The sequence below is a fragment of the Clarias gariepinus genome, chromosome 7 (genome assembly GCF_024256425.1).
Source record: "Clarias gariepinus isolate MV-2021 ecotype Netherlands chromosome 7, CGAR_prim_01v2, whole genome shotgun sequence".
NCBI lineage: Eukaryota > Metazoa > Chordata > Actinopteri > Siluriformes > Clariidae > Clarias > Clarias gariepinus.
Window position 1 is genome coordinate 16,399,563 of NC_071106.1, and position 24,786 is coordinate 16,424,348.

Sequence of the window (24,786 nt, forward strand, 5' to 3'; positions counted from 1 at the left end):
TTCTGGATTCTCAGATGCTGCTGTGTTTTTGCTTTGTATCTTTTTATCACTTTCTGTTGATGATAATAAAAGTATTTAAGTTGTAACTGCTTGTTATTATGGTCAGTGATGTCAAGTTGTTTTTTTGATGATACATAGTAGGTGTTGTTAGCACCATCACCTTGCACCTCAAGGGTTCGATTCCCAACCAGGCTTAATTCCCGTCTCTGTGTGTATGGAGTTTGCATGTTCTCCCCATTCTTGGTGGGTTTCCTCCAGGTACTTCGGTTTCCTTCCACAGTGCAAAGACCTGCAGATTAGGATTATTGGTGTTCCCAAATTGCCTGTAGTGTGCGAATGAGTGCATGTGCCCTGCGATGGATTGGCACCCTGTTTAGGGTATAATCCGCCTCATGCCCTAAGTCTCCTGGGATTTCCAGCCCCACAGCCCAGAGGACTTTTTGGAAGTCTAACCCTGTGCATATTTCAGCATTCAGACATAAGCACTTAAACTGGAATGCAATAAGATCCTGAACAAAACACAAACTGACTTTACAGATTTTAAACATTGGTTTATTACAGTATAAAAAAAAAGACATTACACACATTGTGTATCATACAGGTGCATAATCGATCCTTACAAAAGAACACATTCAAAATACCAACCTGTTATGTTTAGAATTGGAGAAAAGTGTGGATTTTTTTTGGCCTGAATGTGGTGGCAGAGTGTCAGAGACTTTAGATCTACAAGCTAAACTGTGTGAAGAAACAAAGTGGGAAAAATGTGTGGAAGCTAATTTTTAAATAATGGGTAAAAATTTGCTTAATTTACATGCAATTTATCTTCTTCATCCATACAGGTTGTTTTATTATAAGGAATAAATAAAACTGATGATTCCTGAGGTGAACAAACCTTTAACATACAGTATGAGTCACCTGAATCTGTAGTTCTAGCATTTATTTTCCCAGCACGCAACCCCTGATTGCCCAGTTTACATAATTATTAATATTAAGTAAATTACCAGAAAGTTCATGTCCATATATTTTTGAGAGGAAGGAGATAAAGGAAGTGGATGTGCAAGTAGATAAATGTTTAGCAAACAGTCAGAAAAATAGAAAAGCAGAAAATCCTTTATGAAACTTAAATTTTGCTAAAACTTTTATTTTATGGGAGCTGGATGAGCGGAATTTTGTGAAAAAAAATGGGGGGGAATTTTCCTCCTTTATTTTTATAAATTTGAGCAAGAAGCTTGTTTTTAGCACAAGTAAAAAAGGCTTGTTAATAAGTAAGGCTTTTAATCAAAAGAGACGATAAACATCATTGAATGTCTATAATCAGAACTACAGATTATTGGTGCAGCAGTATTCTACAGGGCGGGTCCAGGGTTATGAATGTGACAGCTGGAGTCAAATTGGTAAACAAACAGTCTCAGAGCCCGGACAAGCTTAATATCAGTGAACTAATATGCACATCTCTTAATGTAATGTCTTCATCTAAAAACAAACAAATTCTCAAAATTCACGCGATTATTTACATCCAGAAAAACATAGCGCATTTTATCAGTGTTATGGATGTAAAATTAAATCCACAAATTTATGAGAGTCTACAATTCTATTCTGAAAAAACTGCAGAACACATTCGACTTTTAGTATGGAAGGAACCTAAAGGAACATTTGGGAAGTTTAGAACGGAAAATGTTTGTAATAATAATTTAGGATAAACTGGATGATTTAATAATATAATGATTTATGGACAGAGCAAGTCTAAATCAGTCCTCTACAAACTATATAAAGAACATGCCTGAATATTGAATTTTATCATGAAGCACAAGTCAAATGGTAATTATGAAAAAAAAAAACTGGAAATTATTAAATAATCAATAACTTCTGATGTTTTTTTCTGGTCCCTTCATCTCCTTCTTTCTGTTCTTTCTAAGTTTCATCACTTTCATGCCTCTTTGTGGTTTTCAATGCTCAGCCCTGGACTTAACTGCTTAATTTTATACGTACTGTAAATGTTTAGTCAGTATGAGAGGAGTTTCTTTAAGCAGTAGTGAATCAGTATGGTTTGAAACAATGTTGGGGCTGACTCACAAGGAATTGCCTTATAAATTCGTTAAACTGTAAATAGTGACACGATTTAAATTTATTAAATCGATTTAAAAAAAATAGGCATGTGATTCTAGCATTCTTTTAAGTATTATTAACAAATCCACTTTAGTTAATAATAATAATAATAATATATAAAATGAGTATTATTCAAGTCATAGTCGCTTCTGTAAGTATTCATTGAAATAAAATTAAAAGAAAAAAAAATCACTTTACAGCTTAATCTTCTACGGGGAAGAAAAAAAAAAAAGTTTCTTAATACGATTGTCCAAATGTAATATTGAAGCAGTGACATCATGCTAGACTTATAAAGACTGTGTGTTTACGTGCGTGTTCCTGTATCATTAAAGCCATACTAGTGATATAAGACATTAAACAATTTCCAAACATTTCCTTTAGTCATTTAACTACAATCTGCTTCTTGCTGCATGTTACTTCTCACCTAGCTTCAATAAAGAGAAATACACCAATGTGGTCATCCTATTTACCCCTACAAAATAATTTTAACAGTCTAACATTCAGCATCTTCTGCAATAAGGTCAGGAATGATTACCAAAAGTAAAGCAAAATTACAAACTGACAATATTGCTTATGATCTGAAAGTGATGTGGATTCCATCTGATTCTTTTACTAGCCTTGTCCTGCGCATCAGTGAGAAACTCAGTGAATGCAGCACAAAAAGAAAATGTGAACAAACATTCATTTGTACCGGTTTGGTTTTAGAGATAATAAAAGAGGCTTACTATTGGTTTCATTAGTAGTTATTAATTTCTGGTTGTGAGTGACGTCTCAGAGCAAATCTCAGAAATCCAAATCTCAGATCAAACCACTGTCATGTTTGTGGTAGATAACACCAAAAATAAAGTCTGTGCCTGTGTGATTTACATGTTCACTAAACTGAGACTCCACTCTTATTCGGACATGTCTGACAGACTCAGAAATCAAACAGGCACACGCAAACTGTTTCTAACACAATCTAGTTCTATTTTTTTCCTTTTTTTATGGAGTGCTGACTTTGTGGCAGTTCAGTGAGTGAGCGTGCGAGTGTGTGAGTTGGGTCTTAATCAGAGTCTGAATCACTATTTTTTGGAATGTTGCATTTGTGTATCGCTTCCTCTAGGGGAGCTAGTGTGCCATCCTTCCTCACTCCCATTGGCCTGATCAGTTGTTGCCTGTAGGAAGAGGAGAGGAGACTGTAGTCAGAAATTTACTCAGAGCACGGATTGTTAATCATCATTTATAAATTACTTTAAATCAATGAACAATAATCATGAGTTAATGCCAAACATTTACAAACAAATATGAAAGATACAATTAAATTTGTATAGCGCTTTTAACAATTGACATTGTCGCAGCTTTACACAATCAAAAGAATTATTTAAGTTTGTATAAAGATATGAATGTGTATAAATCAAAATGATATGATAGCCCCTGATGAGCAAACCGAGGACGACGGCGAAAGTGGCAAAGAAAAACTCCCTGAGATGGTAATAGGAAGAAACTTTAAGAGGAACCAAACTCAACAGGGAACCATCCTCATTTGGGTAAAAACGGATAGCAGGTATTGATCTGATCACAGAAGACACATTACATCTCAGTTTGTTAGTGTCTAGGACTGACACCTTTTTATCAAACCCAGCTTTAACTTTAAGCAACTTGAGCTATAGCGACTCTCCTATTGTTGTCAATGAGCCTTGACCTCCCATGACCCCGTCACTCAAATCCTTCGCCCATTCCTGCTACTACTTCCAGCACAAATAGTTCCATTGCTGCCCAATATATCCCACCCAGTTCCAGGTGACACCGTAACATCGTAAAATCTCCTCTTTTGGTCTCCTTTAGACCTCCTGCCTGGCAGTTCCAACCTCCGCATCCATCTACCAATATGCTCACAATCTCTCCTCAGAAAATGTCCAAACCACCTCAACCTGGCCTCTCTGACCTCCAAAACATCTCACTTCACCGGTCAGTAAACATAATGGCTGATCGATGTATATCTTCCAGCTGCACTCCTTGTATAAACTTTTACTTCGTGTATTATTGTATACCACACAATCGCTAAGACAATAGCAACCAGTTGCTCGAGGTAATCATTTGATGCAGTTGTTGCGTTCGCATCTCATGAATGTGGGTTTTCCAAGCCGCCAATTTGTCACTACAATCCACCTGCTCTTTGAAAGCAAGCCATTGTGTCAGCCATTGTAATACCATTGAGGTCTTTCCTCTAAAGAGGCCTGTTGATGTGTAGGACATCTTTCTTTTCCTTCACATCCGGCTACACAAGAGCCCTTGGAATCATGGCCCCAAAGACAGCCCTTCAAACACACACCCTGAACCCAGCCCTTTAGCTGTGCACGCCCTACCTTCCCCCCGCTTTGCAGTTTAATTACAGGATCAGTACTCATTCTAATCTCTTCAAAGCCGCGGCTGCTCCTTCACGCTAATCCAATTATATCTGCACTATGTGTCACTAGCACAGCCTAATATGATTCATCAGAGCATTATCCAATCAAAGCAAAACCTAAGATTATCACAACGTTATAAGTTATGGAAGAAAAAAAAAGGGTCAATTACCTTCATTTTGGGATGTGGAGCAAATAAATGATGGAGTATTCAATTTCCAGGTTACTCACTAATTTGTAGTCATGTGCAAGGCAAATAAACATTTCAAAAACAGCTTTAAAATGTACTGAATAATTCGTTTTGAACACCTTTTTAAAATAAACTCCTTAGTGAAAATCCCACAATGTTGTCACAATTATTTCTCTAAAACGCAATGCAAATCTTTTTTAAGCTTAGGTTATATATGTGCTGGATAATGCTTCTGCACCTTAAGAAAATCTAAGCTGCCTCCCCTGCCCATTTAAAATATAATATAATAAAAAAAAATCCACCACAACTAATTAGTTCCACAGATGATGAAGTAGTGAGCAAAAGTATGAGTATGAGCGAGTGTGTTGGGGGTGGGCCTGAGTCAGTGCTAATTGGAGCGAGTCAAGCAGTAGGAGGGTGGGGGAGACATTCTTGCAGGGAGCTGCGCTGTCTCCTGAGCAGCCGTACTGGGGGAGACTGGTGACTGTCCCTCTGCCCTCGCTACATCACCTCCTTTCTCCTCAATGAAGAGAATAGGTGAGGAGAAAGAAGAAAGAAGGATCCTTTCGAGGAAGGAATCTGCTTCACTCAGGCACACGCTGCTCATTATGGCTCAACCACCCTATAGATGGACAGCAACAATGATGTCCTCTCGTGTTTGCAAACTCTCTCTTGCTCACTCCCTTTCACGTTTCTCTATCTTTGTGGGGACCTTAACCTCAGTGATCAGAAGGTCACTTTCTGTCTCTTTTAAGAATTCTTGACAAATCCTAAAAGAATGCTTTGGGTAAAAGTGGGAAATAATGTTTTTAGAAGAAATAAATGTAATAACTGAGCGAATTAGTCCCATTAAGACCAGCCGATGACAGGAAATACTCGCTTAAAAGCCACCGATAGGAGGACGGTGTAGAATACATGAAACTTTCAGGACAGCTATAAATACATATTGGCAATGACAATAAAATTAAAAAAAACATGCTAAAGGAGCTCCAAAAGAATGTTGGGATTCCACAATCCTTTTTTTTTTTTTGCACAAGCCTGGATCACGAGCCACACTCACAGACGTAAGCAGGACATTTTTTTAAATTGTAGTTGGAAAATCAAAAGAGGATCTTGATCGTGTACTCTGACGCGAGGAACACGCGAGTATACAGTCGAACCAACTGTAACTAGGAACATTGGATTGAAACCTTTAGTTTGCATAAAAAAAGGATCTGGAAATTTTTTTCTGAGGACATTTGACACCATCCTATCAATTTCTAAGCATTCTGTCCTTTTTGGTCCTCACAAACATTTAAAAACACGTACACACAGAGCAAGCCCCCAAACGGAATGAATGCCCTTGTTCACTTCTTATTTTGCGTTAACATTTGAAACGCCTGTTGAATACAGAGGGCCGTGTATAAAAGAGACACGTACATGTATTTACAAGCAAAAAAATCTGAATGTGGAGCGCAAAAGGACCAAAAGCTTTCCGCGTGTGCCAATTAGCTGGTAATTAACGCGGCAGGACTGATGTGGCGGCTGGTGCGACAGCATCTCGCATTGACTTCTGCTGAATGCTGCAGTCTAGAGGAAGGCCAGCTGTAAATGAGGCAGAAGGACACAGCGAGAGATTCTTGCTTTAATGAAGCGGTTGGTAAGGAACGCGCTCGGAGCAACACAACAGCTCCTCATACTGGAGCCGCACTAGCCTTTGCTGCCAAAAAAGGTCAACATGGAGGCAGTCGGATCTTACCAAAGTCTGTAATGAGAGAGAGAGAGAGAGAGAGAGAGAGAGAGAGAGAGAGAGAGAGAGAGAGAGAGAGGGTACGAGGAAAAGAAATATGATGCACTTGCTCGGGTTACAAGTGCTCTCTCTTGCAAGAATTTAAAATGGATAGACAGATCGTGCAGAATACATCTAAATAAATAATGAACTTCATCAGGGTTTGCAAAGCACATTTATGTGATAAATCAGCATGATCTAGTAACTGACTGGTCACCCAACAGTTAAGTGCTTTTAATGGATAACCATATAACATTTATGCCTGGTATTTCTGTTAACCTATTTTGGTACTGTTGGACTGAACTGAGAAAGGCATTATTATTTTAGTTTGCCATTTGTAATGATTTAAAGTAGACACAAAAAATTAGTTTGCTTTCAACAACTTTTTCACGGTTCATGGTTCTCTTTTTTCCACCAACATTCACTGCTTTGAGATAAATGAGGCCGATAGCAGGAGAGTTTTAGGGGCAATGCTGCATCCAGTTCTCTATCTGGCTCACCCACAGTCACCTACCTTTCTGGCATGCATGCAATGGAGCAAGTGTGAACTAATTAAAATGAAAACCAGCTACAACTACAGTACATTAAAATCTGTATCAGCGCTTATGGGGCTTTTCCTTTATAATTCCCACCTTGACAACTCGCCGATCATGTTTACAAGTTTCTGAGCTTCGTATTCCTTTTGTTCCTCGGTCATGTCCTCAATAGGGTTCGGCATCGGCTCCTCTATATGTCCTGTAATCGGGTTAATGCTGAAAGATACAAGAACGGGAGGATCTATAAGTCTACATCCAATTGTTTTCTTTAAATACTACAGTACAAGACCAAACATTTGAGGACATCTTAAAAAAAAAAAAAAAACACCCATGTGTGCCTTTTCAACAAGCTGTTTTAGATGCGTCAACATTCTCAATGAACATCATCGGGATGTCTTGGATTGTGTTATGCGCTCTGTGCAGTTCTTCCACTCCAAACCTTAGCAAGACATTGATCTTGCTTCATGCACAGGGGGTTTGGCATGCTGGCACAGGTTTAAACCCCTTAGTTCAAATGAAAGAAATTGTAATGTTATGGCATACAAAGCCATGAGAGGGGCCATATCTGGGTGTGATGTTAAGGTGTCCACAGGCCTTTGGCCATACAGTATGTTATATATATATAATTTGTTTCTAAAATAACTTGACAAGTTGTAGATAATAATGTCTACAACTAAATTTACTGCACTGAATGTCTTGCTATTGGCAGGACAATACATACTTTGTTCTGGGAAACAATAATAATAATAAACTGTAATGCTAGATGCATAAAAGCATGTCCGATAAATGATATTTAAACACTTTTTCAAATCGATCAGTATGAGACAAAGGTTTCAATAACTTACAATGGTTTCGCTGATTTGTACTCCTCAGTGTCTGAATCCTCATCAGGAGAGTACTCAGTGTCTCCTCTGCCCCCTGCCAGCAGCCCCCGAGCCACCAGCAGCCCTGCAGCGTTGCCATATCCAGTGTACTTTAAAAGATTGTCCACTGTAGGATAGTATGAAAAAATATAGAAAATGATGAAGAAAAAAAGGAGAAAAAACAAAACAAAAACAAAGAGCAACAAAGACTCATGACTAAAGACAGAACCATGGCAAGAATCATACACCTGCTTCCTAGAAAGCTTTGATTTACTTGGGTAATTAAGCAGTACATAATTGGAAATGCTTCCAATTTTAAATAATTTAAAAGACTTTTTAAAAAGGACTATTTTTAAAGATCTGCACAAAAAAATGGATATCTAGTAAGCGATCATGGACATTCATCATAGCAAACAGCACCTGATTTGAAACAGGAAGTACAAATATTCTTAGAACCAGAACTCTGAAATCTGCCTCAAAGGTGCGACAACACTTACCACTTTCCTTGCAGAGGACAAAAAGGAACTCCGCAGCCCCCTGTTTTACCCCCATGTCTATGTGAGTCATGAGGCGCACCAGTTTGTTGCGGACTGTGCTGCCAATTTCTGGTCTCACTTTCACATCTTTAAGAGGTGGTAAAACCTGAGCATTAAACGGTTTCTGTTAGTACAGGCATGCTAGGTGACAAAAATAAATGAATAAAAGCAATCAATCAAGTATGAATTTAATCTAGTGGACCACTATTAAATAAACAGAAGGGTTTTACACACGTGTGCAGACTACACCTTAGCTTTGAAATATCTGCGAATCTCCCTGTGGTATCTGGAACTTTCCGTCATCAGGCTTAACACTGGAGTCAGACCTTCTCTGTAGTTTGACCCCTGAAAAGGCAGAAAAATACACTCAGTAAATTCTGGAAAAAAGTATGGAGTCAGCTTAATATAAATCACTAAATGGCAGATCAAATTTCCATCCAGATCCTGAAGCTTTTTTAATAAAGGACAATAATTAACATACCAGTAACCTAGCGCCTTTTTCCCCTCGAAGTGGGCGCGGCTATAACAGAGACAATTGGCGCAATAGTTTGTGCAGAAACGAAAGTGTGACAGAGCATGGCTTACTCCAAGAAAAGAAAAGTAAACTATAAAAACTAAACCTTCAAAGATGAACGGACAGATCAAACCAGTTTATCACATACGCTCTAAACCTGTGGTGGAAATAAAAACATAAATAACGTGAAGCACCACTCTAAAAAAAGAAAGAGAAAGAAAAAACAGAAAGTAAATAATTATATTGTAATAATAATAATAATTAATAAAACCACTGGACGTTAGAGCCAAACATATCCGCAGCAGTTTGAAGTAAGGGCTTGTAAAATACTCGAGCTGAGAGCACAGAATGACCAAAGTCCCTTCACATTCATTTACAGCCCAGCAGCGTGCAAATGAAGATCAACCCAAGACTGATTACATCTTGTTTGTATTCCATACAAATACAAGGAAATATCCAAGGCCATGAAAGAAAACATTTTCCACATTATAGACTTACAATGACTGCATATATAGAGATCTGCATACTAACATGAACTTCGAACCTTGGCTCGATGTAAATTCCATTGACCGGACCTCCTAAAATTTTTTATTCAGTACTTCTGATGTTCACCTTAGCCAAATCTATTGGCCAAGATTTTACAGTTTTTCACAAGTCCTGGCATTTAATCCTAAGAAGCAATCCCTGAATTAGGTCAGCAAGGACCACTGCTTTATTCTAAGAATGTAAAATGTCAGAATAATGTTAGTAGTAGAAAGATTTATTTCAGCTTTTATTTCCTTTATTACGTTCTCAGTGGGCCAGAGGTTTACATACACTGGGTTAGTATTTAGTAATGATGCCTTTAAATTGAGTGAAATGTTTTAAGACACTCTTTCACAAGCTTCTTACAATGATTTGCCGGAATTGTAGCCCACTCCTGACAGAACTGATGTAACCGAGTCAGTTTTGTAGGCTTCCTTACTGTTTTTCTAGTTCTGCCCGGCAATTTTCTTGGCATCGGGACTTTGTGATGGCCACTCAAACACCTCGAGCTTGTCTTTAAGACTTATTGCCACAATTTTGAAAGAACCATCTGCAACCAAGCTTGAACCTTCCTGGCTGGTGACGTCCTCATGATGCCACATATTTTGTGACGTGCACCAGTCCTGGAGCTAATCACCTCCACAACATGATGCTGCCATCCCCGTGCTTCACCGCCAAGATAGTGTTCTTCGGTTAGCAAGACTTTCCCTTTTTCCTTTAGACACAATGGTCTTCATGGCCATTATAAGACCAGAGAACAATTCTTTAAAAAGAAAGACCTTTGTCGCCATGTGCAATTGCAAATCATGTTGTTTTTTCTTGGTGGTTTTGGAACAGTTCTTTGTTGAGCAGTTTTTCAGGTTACTTAAATATTGGTCTTGTTTTACTGTGGATATAGTGGATTGGCATTGGCTCCTCTACGTGTCCTATGGACGTTCCATGGTGTTCATACTTGCATAGCATTGTTTGTACAGATCAATTAACTTTATGCATTTGGAAATTGTTTCCAATGATGAACCAGACTTGTGGAGGTCCTGGCTGATTTCTTTTGATTTTCTCATGAGGTCAAAAGGAGTTTGAAGATACGTTTTAAAGATTAAATAATAACCAATCTTTAAACATTTACTTATTTAGGTGTAAAGCAGATGTTCTAACCAACTTGTCAAAACTACGGAGTGTTAACAAGAAATTTGTGGAGTGGGATAATTTTTTAAATATTTTTTAAGTTTTATATGAGTTCATCCAAAGTGTGTGTAAACTTCTAACTTTAAATGTATTAATAACTTTGTGTTTCAGTACCCCGTCTATTCTTTTCTCCATGAAGTCCAGAAGCACCTGCAGGACGTCCATGTTCTTCCCACCATATTCCTTAAGTCCACCATGTGCAGGCACATCGATCAGTACATCCAGGCAGGATACGGGAAGGTTGCTTAGAAGATTTATGGCATGACTGGAAGAGATTAAAGTATTGTAATAGTGATTTACAGTCGCTTCCAGAACTAATGGAACCCTTTTAAGACATTAGCCAAAAACAACCATGCTAACTACCTCTAATCACAGAAGAAATGGATTGCTGATTGCAAGTCTGCACACTTGTTTAATTGAAAGCATGTGATCTGGATTAAACCGGACAGTCTTCAGTCAAAAAAAAAAAAAAAAAAAAAAAAAATTGTGTACTGCCCATAGTGTTTACACCAGCTTAAATTATTACTTATTTTAATAAGCAATCACTTAAGCTGGTTTAAACACTATGGTTTTAATAAGGGGTTTTAAGTTGGGTCTCCTTCATATTTTGTGCATGAGTGCAAGTAATTCATCCTGACCCTTGAATAACAATGGACAGAAAAGTTTGACATTTGTCTCTGCCATAATGACTTCCTGCAAACTGCACCTGATATACAGATCCAGTAAATATTTGCAACCCTCTTTAAAAAAAAGTGTCTACCCAATGCATGAGCCATGGGACAGACACTCACATGTCTTGCTAACACTGCTGTCTCATATGTATATGTCTGGGCATTTTGCAAAACCAGAAAAGGATGACGAAAAGAAATTAGCTCCCGAGCCTATTTGAATAACAAAAGCCCAGCTACTGGTGCCCAAGTCGGTTTTTAAAAAGGCGTAGAATATAGTCAGCGAGGCCAGAAAGTGCTAGAATGCATTGTGTTTGTGTTAAGAAAAGCAAGACATTCCAGAGGTGTGAAAAGGCTGGTGACTGAGCTGTGGGGCACACAATGAGTCAAACCCACACAAACAGGGTGAGGGGGATTTAGTAGAATGCACTGGCTTCTGGGTGCAGGGCAAATAGGGGTGCCAGTTATCACGTAAAAATGGCACCACTTGATATTCACCGATATTCTTTAAATGAGCTTAAATTCATGTGTGTATACAGCATGTGTGTATACCCGACATCCCGGGGCTATTGTGTCTTACAGTCGGGCTACCAAAATCTCTCTCAGACCTGCCCGTCAGGCTATCATGGGAAGGAAGAATATATGTCAAAGCTTTTGCATTATGTCCTGACCGTTATGTGTGTGCATGTGTAAAAATTTATGCAGGTATTTTAGTTCTGCTGAGCCAAATAAGACAGGGCAGGGTGGAGAAGAGACTGCCAAAGAAAAGCCTACCACAAAGCGGAAAAGTTATCAAATCCGACAAATCAGATTATGTGGCAAAATGGTTTTCTTGGACAAAATTTCTGTGGCTGAAATATGCCAAGCTAAATAACAATGTTCAAACAACAGAACAAACACTAGAACAAACACCAATTGCAAAAAACATACTAAAAAAAAAAATAATAATAATAATAAAAAAAAACAAGCACAACGAGGGCCTAAAAACTACCATTGGCAAAATGTAACAATCTTTGTACACTTCAAAAAGCAAAGTCAAGTGCCATTTACTCATCCGTGACTTCAGTGGGAATTTCAAATTCAAAATCTGCCACAGACTGATTCATGTTCTATACATTTCTTACAAGTTCATAGAAATTTCTGTTCAGTTAGAACCAAATATTTGAGTTGGTGATTTAAATTTTTGTAAAGTTGTTGTAATTTGTGTTTTAACAATTTTCTTGATTTATGTTTTGTTTCCTTTACAATATTATACATTAAAGATAATCTCTTTTTTTATTTGGGCTACTTAAATGCATTTTTTGGCTACCAAAAACTGAAGAGTGCCTGCCCGAAGGCTACCAGGGATTTTGAAATTTTGCGAGCCCTGACAATAATTCACTTAGACATGCGAAACTTAGATGTCTGGGACTTCATGAACACTGACCTGTGAGCTTCCTCGGTTTTCTCCTCAGTCTGAACCCTCAGCATTAGATAATGACGCAGTATGGCTACTATACGCCTCAGCTGGTGATCATGATGCTGTTGAAACAAAGACACAAGAACAGGGTGAGCTAACTTGCCTTGAACATAACTATAGTACATTCATATGTTTACAGATATATTTATCAGAAAAAGAATAAAAATGAGAAACTGAAGCATGTGCTAGATTTTTTTAAATATATAATTCACCTTTATAGGCTAAAATGATTAACATTTGTACAGTGATTGGATCCAGATTCTGAGATCACCTTTCCATACATTATTAATATACTGCTTATCCTGTGCACGGTCACAATGAGCCAATGCCAGGAAAAGTCAGGGTGCATTCCAGGGTGCACTCAGCCATCGCAGTGCTCAAGCACACACTCACACACCAAATCCTATACTACAGGCAGTTTGAAAACACCAAACAATCATTCTACATCGCTTGTCTTTGGACTGTAAGAAAAAAACAGAGTGCCCAGAGGAACCCACTGAGCAAGGCAGTAGAACATGCAAACTCTATACACACAGACCGGAGACGAGATTTTAACCCCTAATCCCAGAGGTGCGATCCGATGACCCTATTCCGATATCATACTACAAAATAAATCAATCAGATGTTACTTTCCGACCTCATGCCAGGTCATGCCAGGTCATGCCGCCCCCCCAATGAATCACTGTCGTATACCTTACAGGAAACTCTAATTTGAGCAGAACGTGGTCAGTACATTTGTTAGTCAAAAAAATACCAGACAGGCAAAGTGCTATGCTTTGCTTTGAGGTACAAAATATTCTCACTTGTCATACTTAAAAACAAGGAATAAATGAATAATGATTAAATTTGTTTGTATAAAGGCCAGGTCTAAAGATTTATAAATACTAATTGTGTCCATACATCCATTTTATAGGCATACAGTCATGTAGAAAGAGACCGCGAGCTTCAGTTAATGTTTGTGCGCTCTTCTGCTGTTGTAGCCCATGCTCTACAAAAGGCCTGACATATGGAAAATAGAGGTTTTCTGCTCTCCACAGTGGTAAACAATGGTCATTTAAAATACTATTCTCTTTTTTGTCATCACCAGACTTGCCGCTCTCTCATCAACAAGACACTTCTGCCTGCAGCACTGCTTTTGACTGGATGTTTTTCCATTTATCACAATACACTGGGTAAAAGTAATACAAGTTTATCAGTCTGTCTGCACCCACAACAATGCCAGGGTCAAAGTCTCTGAAATCACAATTTCAGCCTGTATATTGTTATCATCATCTCATGCCCTTTTGGACCCATCTGACTTATCCTGGCACCAGCATTTGGTTGTAGATCTTGTGGCATGGAGAGCCTATGTGTTAGGCTTGGGATGACTGGGAACAGGTCAAATATATCATAAAGACGGTCCTGGTCTAGGCTGATGCAGACAGCTGTTCCCTGAGGACTTGTGACTACGATCGCTCAATAGTTCACGACTGAAGTTTTTTTTGTTTTGTTTTTACCTGAGCCTCCAATAACAAAACTGGACTCCATGTTAAGTTCAATGCATTTGTTATATTAAACTTCCAGCCTCCTAACACACAGTATGAGGACGTCAATGATATCCATTCCGCCAGTACCCATCATCACCACTCGGGAGTCCTGAGAGTCGGTCACATCTGGGAGCAAACATTCCATTCACAAAACGAACTTTGTGGCAGTTTACCATGGCTCTTTTTTTTTTTTCTTTTTTTTTTACTTGGGATCTTTTGTGTATCTCTGCTATAATCAGTTATCACCTAAATGAGGATGGGTTACATGTTGAGTCTGGTTCCTCCCAAAGTTTCTTCCTACTGCTATCTCAAGGAGTTTTTCCTTGACATATCAGCAAGACAAGACACAAGGTAAATTAGTGTCTTGTCTGTGTGGTTTTGTGTGGATACATTTTCTTACAAAATAGTGTGGCTTTAGAGAGAGAGTTTATCTGCTGACTTCCCTAATGTTGGTGTAATTTTTTATTCAAATTCTAGTGGTACACACCTTGGGTACTGTTTTCTACTTCCTTATTTTTAAACAAACATTTTAATCAAATTAGTTTAAAAGTACTTTAATTAGAAACAGGTGTTTCTAATCTCACGCTTCTCACCTCATCACTTGAATCACCCATGGTGATGTTAAACAGAGCTTTGAGTGACTCCATTGCCCGATCGTTCCTCTCCAGGGAAATGGGTGGGGCCTGTGGGTCAGGACACGCGACTTCGTACGGCCCCACCCATCGCACGTCCAACGCGCGCTCGAGTAGACCAGTGAGCAGCTCCACAGCGTCTGAATCCTGCTGCAGGACTCTCCGGATGTCCACCCTCAGGGCAGAGAGCAGGAAGAGCAAACGCAAAGAGAAGAGCTCCACATCATGACGGATGGAAGTCAGTGAGCGCAGATAGTTACACAAACCCTGCGCCAGCTGCACGTCTGCACCAATCTGCTGTGCTGGCACGCTGTTAAACACCACGTTACACAGACATTTGAGCGCCTCCACCACTACCCGCTCCTCAGCCGTCGATATTTTCTGCAGAGGTTTCACGTCGACATCAGGCACCGGAATGCGCGCCAGACGGGCAAGAGTGACGATGCCGTCATGGGTGCCCACAGGCCCAAGGACACGCTTATCACGAGACAGGATGCGCATGGTCTCCAGACAGGTGCTCTGACATTGGGGCTGCACAGGCTGGTTAAGCACTGAGAGTATGCCCTGACACAGATTCTGCAGGAAGAAACACACAAAAACAGAGGACTAGTGACACATTCACATTACTTATTGTTAAGGCTTCAGTGTAATAACTCTAGAGAAAAGTCCTGCGTGTTTTTAGGGGGAGGAAGGAAACAAGAGAATCGTGAGAAGCTGGAGCTGTGAGGCAGCAACACTATCTGCTGTACCACCCTCACAAACACAAATATTGTTTTTTTCTGAGTTATCATTTATTGGTGTTGGCAATTTTTTTTAAATATTTCTAAACCTCATTTAATGTTTCCTGTTTGTGGCCTGCTTCAAAGTATCAGGTGAGACCAAATAAACTTCACTCAGGAAAATTAACATATTGTTCAAAATGCCCTTTTTCATTTTCATTCTTACTAAACAGGTTACCTTAAGCCAAAACATCAATTCTATACTCACTTTTCGAGCCTCCTCTTGTTTGCTGTCAAAGGCAAATGTCTTACAGTTCTGTGGGGAGAAAAAAAAACAAAAACAAAAAAACAGTGAAAATCTAAATGAAATACTGGGGTACAAAAATTTAATAGTGGAAAAAAAAAGAAGGCACAACCTTCAATACACACATCATTGCATAAAAAAAGTCTACATTCACATTTACTTCCGTGGACAAATTATCATGTAAAATATAGTACCAGTCAAAAATTTGAACACATTGATTTCAAAACTATGACATTACACATATGGAATTGGGTAATTAAGTAATAACAATAATAATCCTCAATTGTTATTTTAAGACACGAACGCCAGCTGTTCTGACCAAAAAAACTTCATTAAGCACTATGATGAAACTGGCTCTCATGAAGACCTTCCTAGAAAAGCAAGAGCAAAATGTAAAGTCTGCTGCAGAGGAGAAGTTCATTTAAAATTACCAGCCCCAGAAATTAACAGCACCTCGGATTAGATCCGTTATGGAGCGTTTACAGAGAATAAGTAGCGGACAGATCTCAATATTAACTGTTCAAAAGAGATCATTGCATATTTTGGATGCCTTCAGCAATGCTTTACAATGTAGAAAAAAAAAAAAAAAAAAAAAAATCAAGAAAGACAATGAAGTTAGAAAGTGATCCCAAACTTTTGAGTGGTAGTGTGTATGTGTGTATATATATTTTCACACACACCAACACGTTGGTTTACATATTTATTTCACGACTGTTATTAAAACAGTACTCAAACACATTTCTGATTTCCAAACAATGGTATTCCAGAAGGAAACTAAATAAATAAACTTACGAAACAAAACAAAAACAATGATTGATTTTTGCATGCATGCGGTCCTCAGAATGACTGTGGCTGGTTCTGCAAGTTGCTTGTAATAAGAGACTACATTTTAACCAAAGGATCATCACAACAGTTATTGATTCTGTTTCATTAATTGCTGTTTTTACAATATTTTTCTTTCTATGTAAAAACTTTATGACATCCTTGCTCTACAGCAGTTATTTACATCTGCCATATACAGTTTCACCCAAGTTTTCTCCGTCACTGTACAGAGACCACCACTGGATCACTGCTGACCTGCTATTCTACAGGTGCTGGCACAGAAATCATATGTATGGTACGCCCATGATTGTATCAGGTGGCACAGCATTACCGGGTTTTTAATGACGTATCTCTTTAGGCTGAACGATAAATAAATGATGATTCATTTGTTTTACTTGTACACACTCTGACACATCAATCCTTTAATGACATCAAGCTACCTGGAAAAAGTTGAAGATAAAATCATGGCCTGTCCTTTTTTAATTAAGATTAGCCTTAAACCGAATAAAATACCAAAGAAGGATGCAAGCTGCCTGAAGTAAACATATACCATTTAAATGCACACATGTCTTTACAACATGTCACTTATTTTCTGTCTGTAGTGCAAATACAGTTTAGTTAAATCAGGTGTATAGCAAGCTCAGCGGCTCAACAACTCTCTATCACAATACCCATGATATAAACGTCAGTACAGGTTTATTTCATGAACATTAGTCTCTTTATGAGAGGCATATAGCGTTTTATTTCTAAATGTTATATAGTTTTAAAAAGATTTAAACAGGACTGTGATGATGTAAATAGAATTAGAGAGCTAGATAGCAAACAGCTAATGCACATACAGACTGATAGCAGCCTACCAGGCTAACTGGATAAAACTAGGACGTCAAGAATAGACTAAGGCTCGCTTTATATTCTTTAAAAACGAATGTTGTGTTTTAGTTAAAATACTAAGTCTGCACAGGTGACTACAGTGTCCAGTAACACAGCTAGTCAGTGCTGTCACTCAGTTAGCTAGCAAGCTACTAGCATGTTCCAGAAGCCTACCTCTGCGTTATATTTCTGCAAACGCTTTTCGACTTCCTCATCGTTCCCGTTTTCAATCTGCATCAGAATTCCGCTCAGATCCATAGCTGGAAGTACCTCGGCTACAACCGATCAACAAATCATCAACTGAAGTCTTACACACAAGCAGCAGCTGATTGTTTTGGTTCAGCCTCCACAAACCTCTCTTTTCAACTTTTCATTGAGAAACGTCATCTCGTGGAGAGTCACGTTACTTCCGGGTTCGAACAATGACTGCACACACTAGCGTGCTAAGCAACCTTGCTATATAGTATGCCAGATTATTATGGCATATTATTTTGATATGGGCAAATAAATTAAAATAAATAAATGAGGGTAAGGTCAAATGTGAACGCATTTAAGTTGAAATATTCTTTAAATGATAGCTAGCATGATATCTGACTATACATATCCATCCATGAGTTTCTGTAGTCCAACTAGGGACTGAGGAGGCCAGTGGTGACCACTGTATTTATTTCCATTTTACAACCATGATAGGACATTCACAAGTGCATTCACACACTACGGCCAATTTGGGAACGTCATTTATTGTAATCTTCATGTGTTTGGACTGTAGGAGGAAACCCGGGAGAATATGCAAACTCCAAACACACAGACCCTGAAGTGGGAGTTGAACCTGGACCCTGAAGGTGCAAGGCCACCATGTCTCCATACATACTACAGGGTGTCCCTAAAGTCTACATACCCACTGTTATCAGTTTAATTATGAAAAAGGTTGGAACACTCAATCATCGTCTTTACCGCTTTTTCCCGGAGTAGCCTATATCCCAAGAGACTTAGGGCACAAAACAATGTACACCCTGGACAGGGTGTCAATCCATTGCCTGGCACACACATTCACACATCCACATGCTCATTTACACACTACGGGCAATTTGAAAACGCCATTTAGGCGCCTAATCTTCTTGCCTTTGGACTGTAGGAGGACACTGGACACTCCGGACGAAACCCACAAAGCACGGGGGAAAGAAGCAAACTCCATGCATACAGGCCCTGAGCTGTGAATTGTACCTGGACCCTGAAGGTGCAAGCGACAGTGCTACCCACTAAACCACTACATATGCCGCCATACATACAACACTGTATCCCAAAAATCTATATATAACCTGAATTTACAATTTGATTATAAAAAAAAAGGTTGGAAGACATTCTGCTAAAAAGTGTATAAATACTGGTTAAACCATGTAGCTAGTTCTTCCAGAGACTTGTGACTAATTTAATGAAACCACAGTGATTTACCGGTCTGACTAGCTTGCCTTGTGTTTTTGCAGCTTGTGGATTGTCAGACCAAGCTGGACTTTTCAGCAACAGGTTTTCTCACTGTCAGTGTTGTCACTACTGTATTTAATACTGTCATTTGGAATCAATTGTATAATTATATTAATTACGTCATTTAAAAATATTTGTCATGATGTTAAAAAGTTTAATAGGAATGCCTGTACAGCTGCTCATTCCATGCATGCACATATTTTGGAGCAATGCAATACACAAAGCCATGAAGGCTACAGTGAGCACAAATTTAACAACTGGTGAAATTCTTGTTTCTCATCCAGGTGGACCTGTAGCTTTAGATTCTTGTCCTTGCTGACAGGAATGGAACTCAAAGTGTCTCTTGTGTAGCCCATCCACCTAAAGATGTGAGTGGTTGCTCTTCCACTTCACAAATGTATAACAAATCGTTATTTGAATGACCATAGGCTTCATCTATTAATCTAACTAGTAATCTAACTAAGTAATCTAATCTAAACAATACCAACTAATCCGAACGTTCTTCTGTGATATCTTTTGTCAAATATCTCTTGTTAAATTAATAACTGCAAGAATATGCATGTGGACAGGGGTGTATATGCTTATCGAGAATTGTTACAATTAGTGACTTTGCAGATTTAACAGAGTAATTATATGTTATGATCTCTGATGACAAAGATTATTAAAAAATTTTAAATTTGTTTCAGTATGGACAGGTGTTCCTAATAAAGTGGACAGGAGTGTAAATGCTTATCTAGAATTGTTACAATGAGTGACTTTACAGATTTAACAGAGTAATTATATGTTATGATCTCTAATGACAAAGATTATTATTATTTTTTTATTTGTTTCAGTTTTCCCTTCTAAACGTTCAGTAAATTGTGATTTATTTTGAACCATGTGTCATCTATTGCGCCTGCATAGTAATATAGTGGTTTGCACTGTTGCCTCGCATCTCCAAGGTCCAGGTTTGATTCCTTTCTCGGGTCTGCGTGCATGGAGTTTATATGTTCTCCTCGGGGTTGGTGGGTTTCCTCCGGCTACTCTGTTTTCATCCCACAGTCCAAAGACATGCAGGTTAAGTTAATTGGTGTTCCCAAATTGCCCATTAATCCCAAAGGGAAATGGTATGAGTGTAGATATCTCCAATGTAGGGAGTATCCGTCGCCAGATGGCACATAGACAAACCAAGTTTTTATCTATTGCACTTTTATTATCTATTGTTTTTAATGTCTTGACCTATGTGTTAATAAAGCAAAGATTGACAAGACAGTAACTTTCAACTCATTGCTTAGTATGTGGTCATCCCACTAACTATCATGTGTAGACTTACTGTAAAATGCAAAATGCAAACAGACCAGTAATGCTTATTTTGTCAAAAATATGTTAAATTATTTCGAAAAATGTAATGCAATTAAAATAAATAATTGTATAGCTGCAATAAAATGTCCATGGTAAAAATGTGTGGCGTTAGGGATTTTTGGGAGAACCCTCTTTGTAGAACTCTGGTCAAAAGGACAGGGAGTGGCTGTTGATATAATTTAAAAAGGTCAGGAACTTTTCTCATGAGAAACATGCAACAGAAGAGGCAGGCAGGAGATCTGAAAATGACGCAGCAGCATGACCCATGACAAAACAGACCTGAGTCCTGTTACACACTAGGGAGAAACACAGACCAATTGAGGTTAAAAGCAGAGCTGCCAAATCTCATGTACTAAGCGTGAGACTCGCGCAAACACTCATCTGCACACACTCTCACGCCACTTTTCCAATTTCTCACGCTTGCGCATCCAAAACAATTGTTTGTGGAAGATGCAAGCAAAATCCCAGAGCTCTAGGCTCTTTCTGACAAGTCAGCAATAAACGGCTTATATGTTGGAGTTGATTTAACAAATATTGCGGGAATTGCCCCCCCAACATTCACATAATGTCTATTAAATACTCTATTACTATATAATATAATATAATTGTATAGTTTTATTATAATCAAATATTAAACTCCTATGAGCCCTAGTCATGTGACAGACTTTCTGAACATTAATAAAAATTTGGCATAAACTTTTTTTTTTGTTTACACTATATTGCCAAAAGTATTTGACTTTATGAACTTGAATAACATCCAATTCTTAATCCATAGGGTTTAATATGATGTTGTCTTACCCCTTGCAGCTAGAACAGCCTCAACTTTTCTGGGAAGGCTTTCCACAAGGTTCAGAAGTGTGTTTTGGGGAATTTATGACCATTCTTCCAGAAACGCATTTGTAAGGTTAGACACTGGTGTTGGATGTAAAGGCCTGGCTCACAATCTCCGCTCTAATTCATCTTAAAGGTGTTTCTTAGGGTTGAGGTCAGGACCTTGCTGTGGGCTACTGGTGCGAAGTCATGTTGGAGGATCAGAAAGGGGTCATCCCTGAAGTGTTCCCACAAAAAAAGGGGAAACGGAAAAATGTCCAAAATGTGGTGGTGTGTTAAAACATTAAGAGTTCCTTTCACTGGAAGTAAGTCCAACTTTTTAAAAACAACCCCACACCAGTTCTAACATGACTGCATACCAGTGCACACAGCAAGGTCCATAAAGACTTGAATGAGCGAGTTTGGTGTGGAAGAACTTGACTGGCCTGCCAGTCCTGACCTCAACCTGATAGAACTCCTTCGGGATAAGTTAGGCCTACATCTCGTCCAACATCAGTGTCTGACCTCACAAATGTGCTTCTGGAAGAATAGTCAAAAGTTCCCATTAACACACTCCTAAGCATTGTGGAAAGCCTTCCCAGAAGAGTCGAAGCTGTTATAGCTCCTTAGGTTGGCCCAACATCATATTGTAAAAAATACATGTATTTTTTTTAATATTTAGTTTAACAATTTGTATTATGTGACAAATCCCTGCAAAATAAATGTACCCGAAAAGAAATGTTATATGCATATTATATTGCATTAATGTTCCCGATGGCTGTCACATGATTATTTATGTTGTTATTTTGTGACTTGATTCTGAGATTTGGCAATACAAATGTCATAAAATCCATATTTGTCATGCCAATAAAGCGCCATTTGAATCTTTAATTCTTTCTTTCTGCTTCTGCTTGGTCAAAGTTTTCTCTCTGCTTTCTTACATTGTCTTTGACATATTGCGTGTGTTTTGTTGTATTCTCTCTTTATGAAATTTGTTAATCCCTGAATGTTATGAATACAAATAGTCAGACATTGTTTTGTGTGTGCTTACACTCAAACATTGTAAGTTTCTCTTTTTCCTGTGTGTAATTAATTTTACTGCCCTCTGGGGCATCATGGGGGGAGGGAGTGGTGGCACTAACCGCCTAGGGCAACAATGACGTAAATTAGGAGAGAGATATAGATCAAAAAAGGAAGGGGGCAACAAAATGAGATAGCTTATGTATTTTGGCCAGAGTTCTCTGCCACGCCTCTGCTACCCTACATAGAGTATTTGGATGATTTGACTGGAGGATAAGATCCCTTTTTTTGTCTTTTTTTTATGTTAGTTGTACCAACTGTAGTATACAGTCACATGCATCTGTTGTTTCACTTTAACACTGCAATGCTAAAACCTGAGTCATGCAGGGCCAGGTGTATAATTAGTGTTTGAAAAAAAAAGACTGGGTATACAGTATGCAATGGAGGCATTGTGTGTGTGTGTGTGCGCGTGTGTGCGTGTGTGTGTGTGCAAGCATGTGCAAAGCAATAGCCTTATTTTCAGGATCATGCTCCAAGCTTCCCTGAAAAGTTGGCAGCCCTGTTAAAAGAGTTATCAGTTACATCACCTGGAATAGTAGACTCAGCCACTATGCTGGAAAAATGGAAGTTAATAAAAATAATCACACTTCCTTTTTTATTTCTATCCATAGTTGAGTGTGTTTAAAAACACAAAAACTATGTTAACTAGTTAACTTAAAAAATACAAATGTATGTAAACAAAGCCAAAGGACACCATGTTACAAAAAAAAAAAGGTTTTCATTTATGCAAGTTTTTATTTATAACACTTCACTGTGAAATCGGCAGGACCCACATCTTCACATATACAGTCAGCAATGGTATATGAGATGTAATTCGAAGCGACAGTAAATTCCCTTCCATTTACGTGCGTATGATGGCAAGGAGCCAAAGGGCCTTTGACGGAGTATTATGCTTACTAAATTGTTTACTGCAAAACACAAGCCAGTCAACACAACAGCGAGTGCCCTACATAGTGGCATAATGCTATCTTTAATGTGGTTAAAGAGCTTCTTTGACGTCAAGCAGCAGGAGAGAAGCGTCAAAGATGTTTACTTTCAGAATAAAATACACTACGTTCCAAATTATTATGCAAATTGGATGTAAGTGTCATAAACATTAAATGTTTAGTTTTTAAATTTAACTTATGGATGGTGTTGTGTCTTGGGGCTCTTTGGATCACTGAAATAAATCTCAGACACGTGTGATAATTAGTTTGCCAGATAAACCCAATCAAAGGAAAAGTACTGAAGAAGGTTGTTCCACATTATTAAGCAGGCCACAGGTTTCAAGCAATATGGAAAAGAAAAAGGATCTCTTTGCTGCCGAAAAGCGTCAAATAGTGCAATGCCTTGGACGAGGTTTAAAAACATTGGATATTTCAAGAAAACTTAAGCGTGATCATCGTACTGTGAAGACATTTGTGGCTGATTCAGTGTACAGACAGGTTCGTGCAGATGAAGGCAGAATGAGGAAGGTTTCTGCCAGACAAATTCATTGAATTAAGAGAGCAGCTGCTAAAATGCCATTACAAAGCAGCAAACAGGTATTTGAAGCTACTGGTGCCTCAGGAGTCCCACGAAACTCAAGGTGTAGGATCCTTCAGAGGCTTGCAGTTGTGCATAAACCTACTATTCAGCCACCCCTAACCAATGCTCACAAGCAGAAACGGTTGCAGTGGGCCCAGGCATACATGAAGACAAATTTTTAAACAGTCTTGGTTACTGATGAGTGTTGTGCAACCCTGGATGGTCCAGATGGATGGAGTAGTGGATGGTTGGTGGCTGGCCACCATGTCCCAACAAGGCTGCGACATCAGCAAGGAGGTGCCAGAGTCATGTTTTGGGCTGGAATCATGGGGAGAGAGCTGGTGGGCCCCTGTAGGGTCCCTGAAGGTGCAAAGTATATTGACTGACCACTTTCTTCCATGGTAATAAAAGAAGAACCGTGCCTTCCGTAACAAAATTATCTTCATGCACAACAATGCACCATCTAATGCTGCAAAGAATGCCTCTGTGTCATTGGCTGCTATGGGCATAAAAGATCATGGTGTGGCCACCATCCTCCCCTGACCTCAACCCCAAAACCTTTGGAGCATCCTCAAGCAAAAGATCTATGAGGGTGGGAGGTGGTTCGCATCAAAACAGCAGCTCTGGGAGGCTAATCTGACATCCTGCAAAGAAATTCAAGCTGAAACTGTCCAAAAATTCACAAGTTCAATGGATGCAAGGATTGTGAAGGTAATATTAAAGAAGGATGTTAAGATGCAACATGCCCTGTTAGGATGTTTTTGATTAAAATAGCTTTTAATATCAGTAAATATGACCCCTAAAGCTGCAAATTCAACAAAAGCCCATTTTCAGTTCTTTACAGCCTATAAAATGTTTTAACTCTGTTCTGCATAATAATTTGGAACAGTGCATTTTCAGTTTTTTATTTTTGAAATAAATATTGTTATCAATAGGACGTTTGTTCAATAAAATTCAAAT

The 24,786-nt window shown here is 38.6% G+C and overlaps 1 protein-coding gene across 1 annotated transcript; it reads right to left on the reverse strand.

The window, feature by feature from the left end:
• Nucleotides 1–1,905: 1,905 nt before the first annotated feature.
• Nucleotides 1,906–17,980, reverse strand: ric8b (RIC8 guanine nucleotide exchange factor B). The gene is made up of 10 exons (XM_053500558.1): nt 17,782–17,980; nt 15,880–15,927; nt 14,854–15,468; nt 12,702–12,796; nt 10,722–10,872; nt 8,633–8,728; nt 8,345–8,489; nt 7,830–7,974; nt 7,081–7,200; nt 1,906–3,260 (listed from the first exon to the last, which is right to left on the reverse strand). Exons 1-10 carry the CDS (start codon nt 17,863–17,865, stop codon nt 3,149–3,151), a joined length of 1,611 nt encoding a protein of 536 aa, XP_053356533.1. The 5' UTR covers nt 17,866–17,980; the 3' UTR covers nt 1,906–3,148.
• Nucleotides 17,981–24,786: the final 6,806 nt, after the last annotated feature.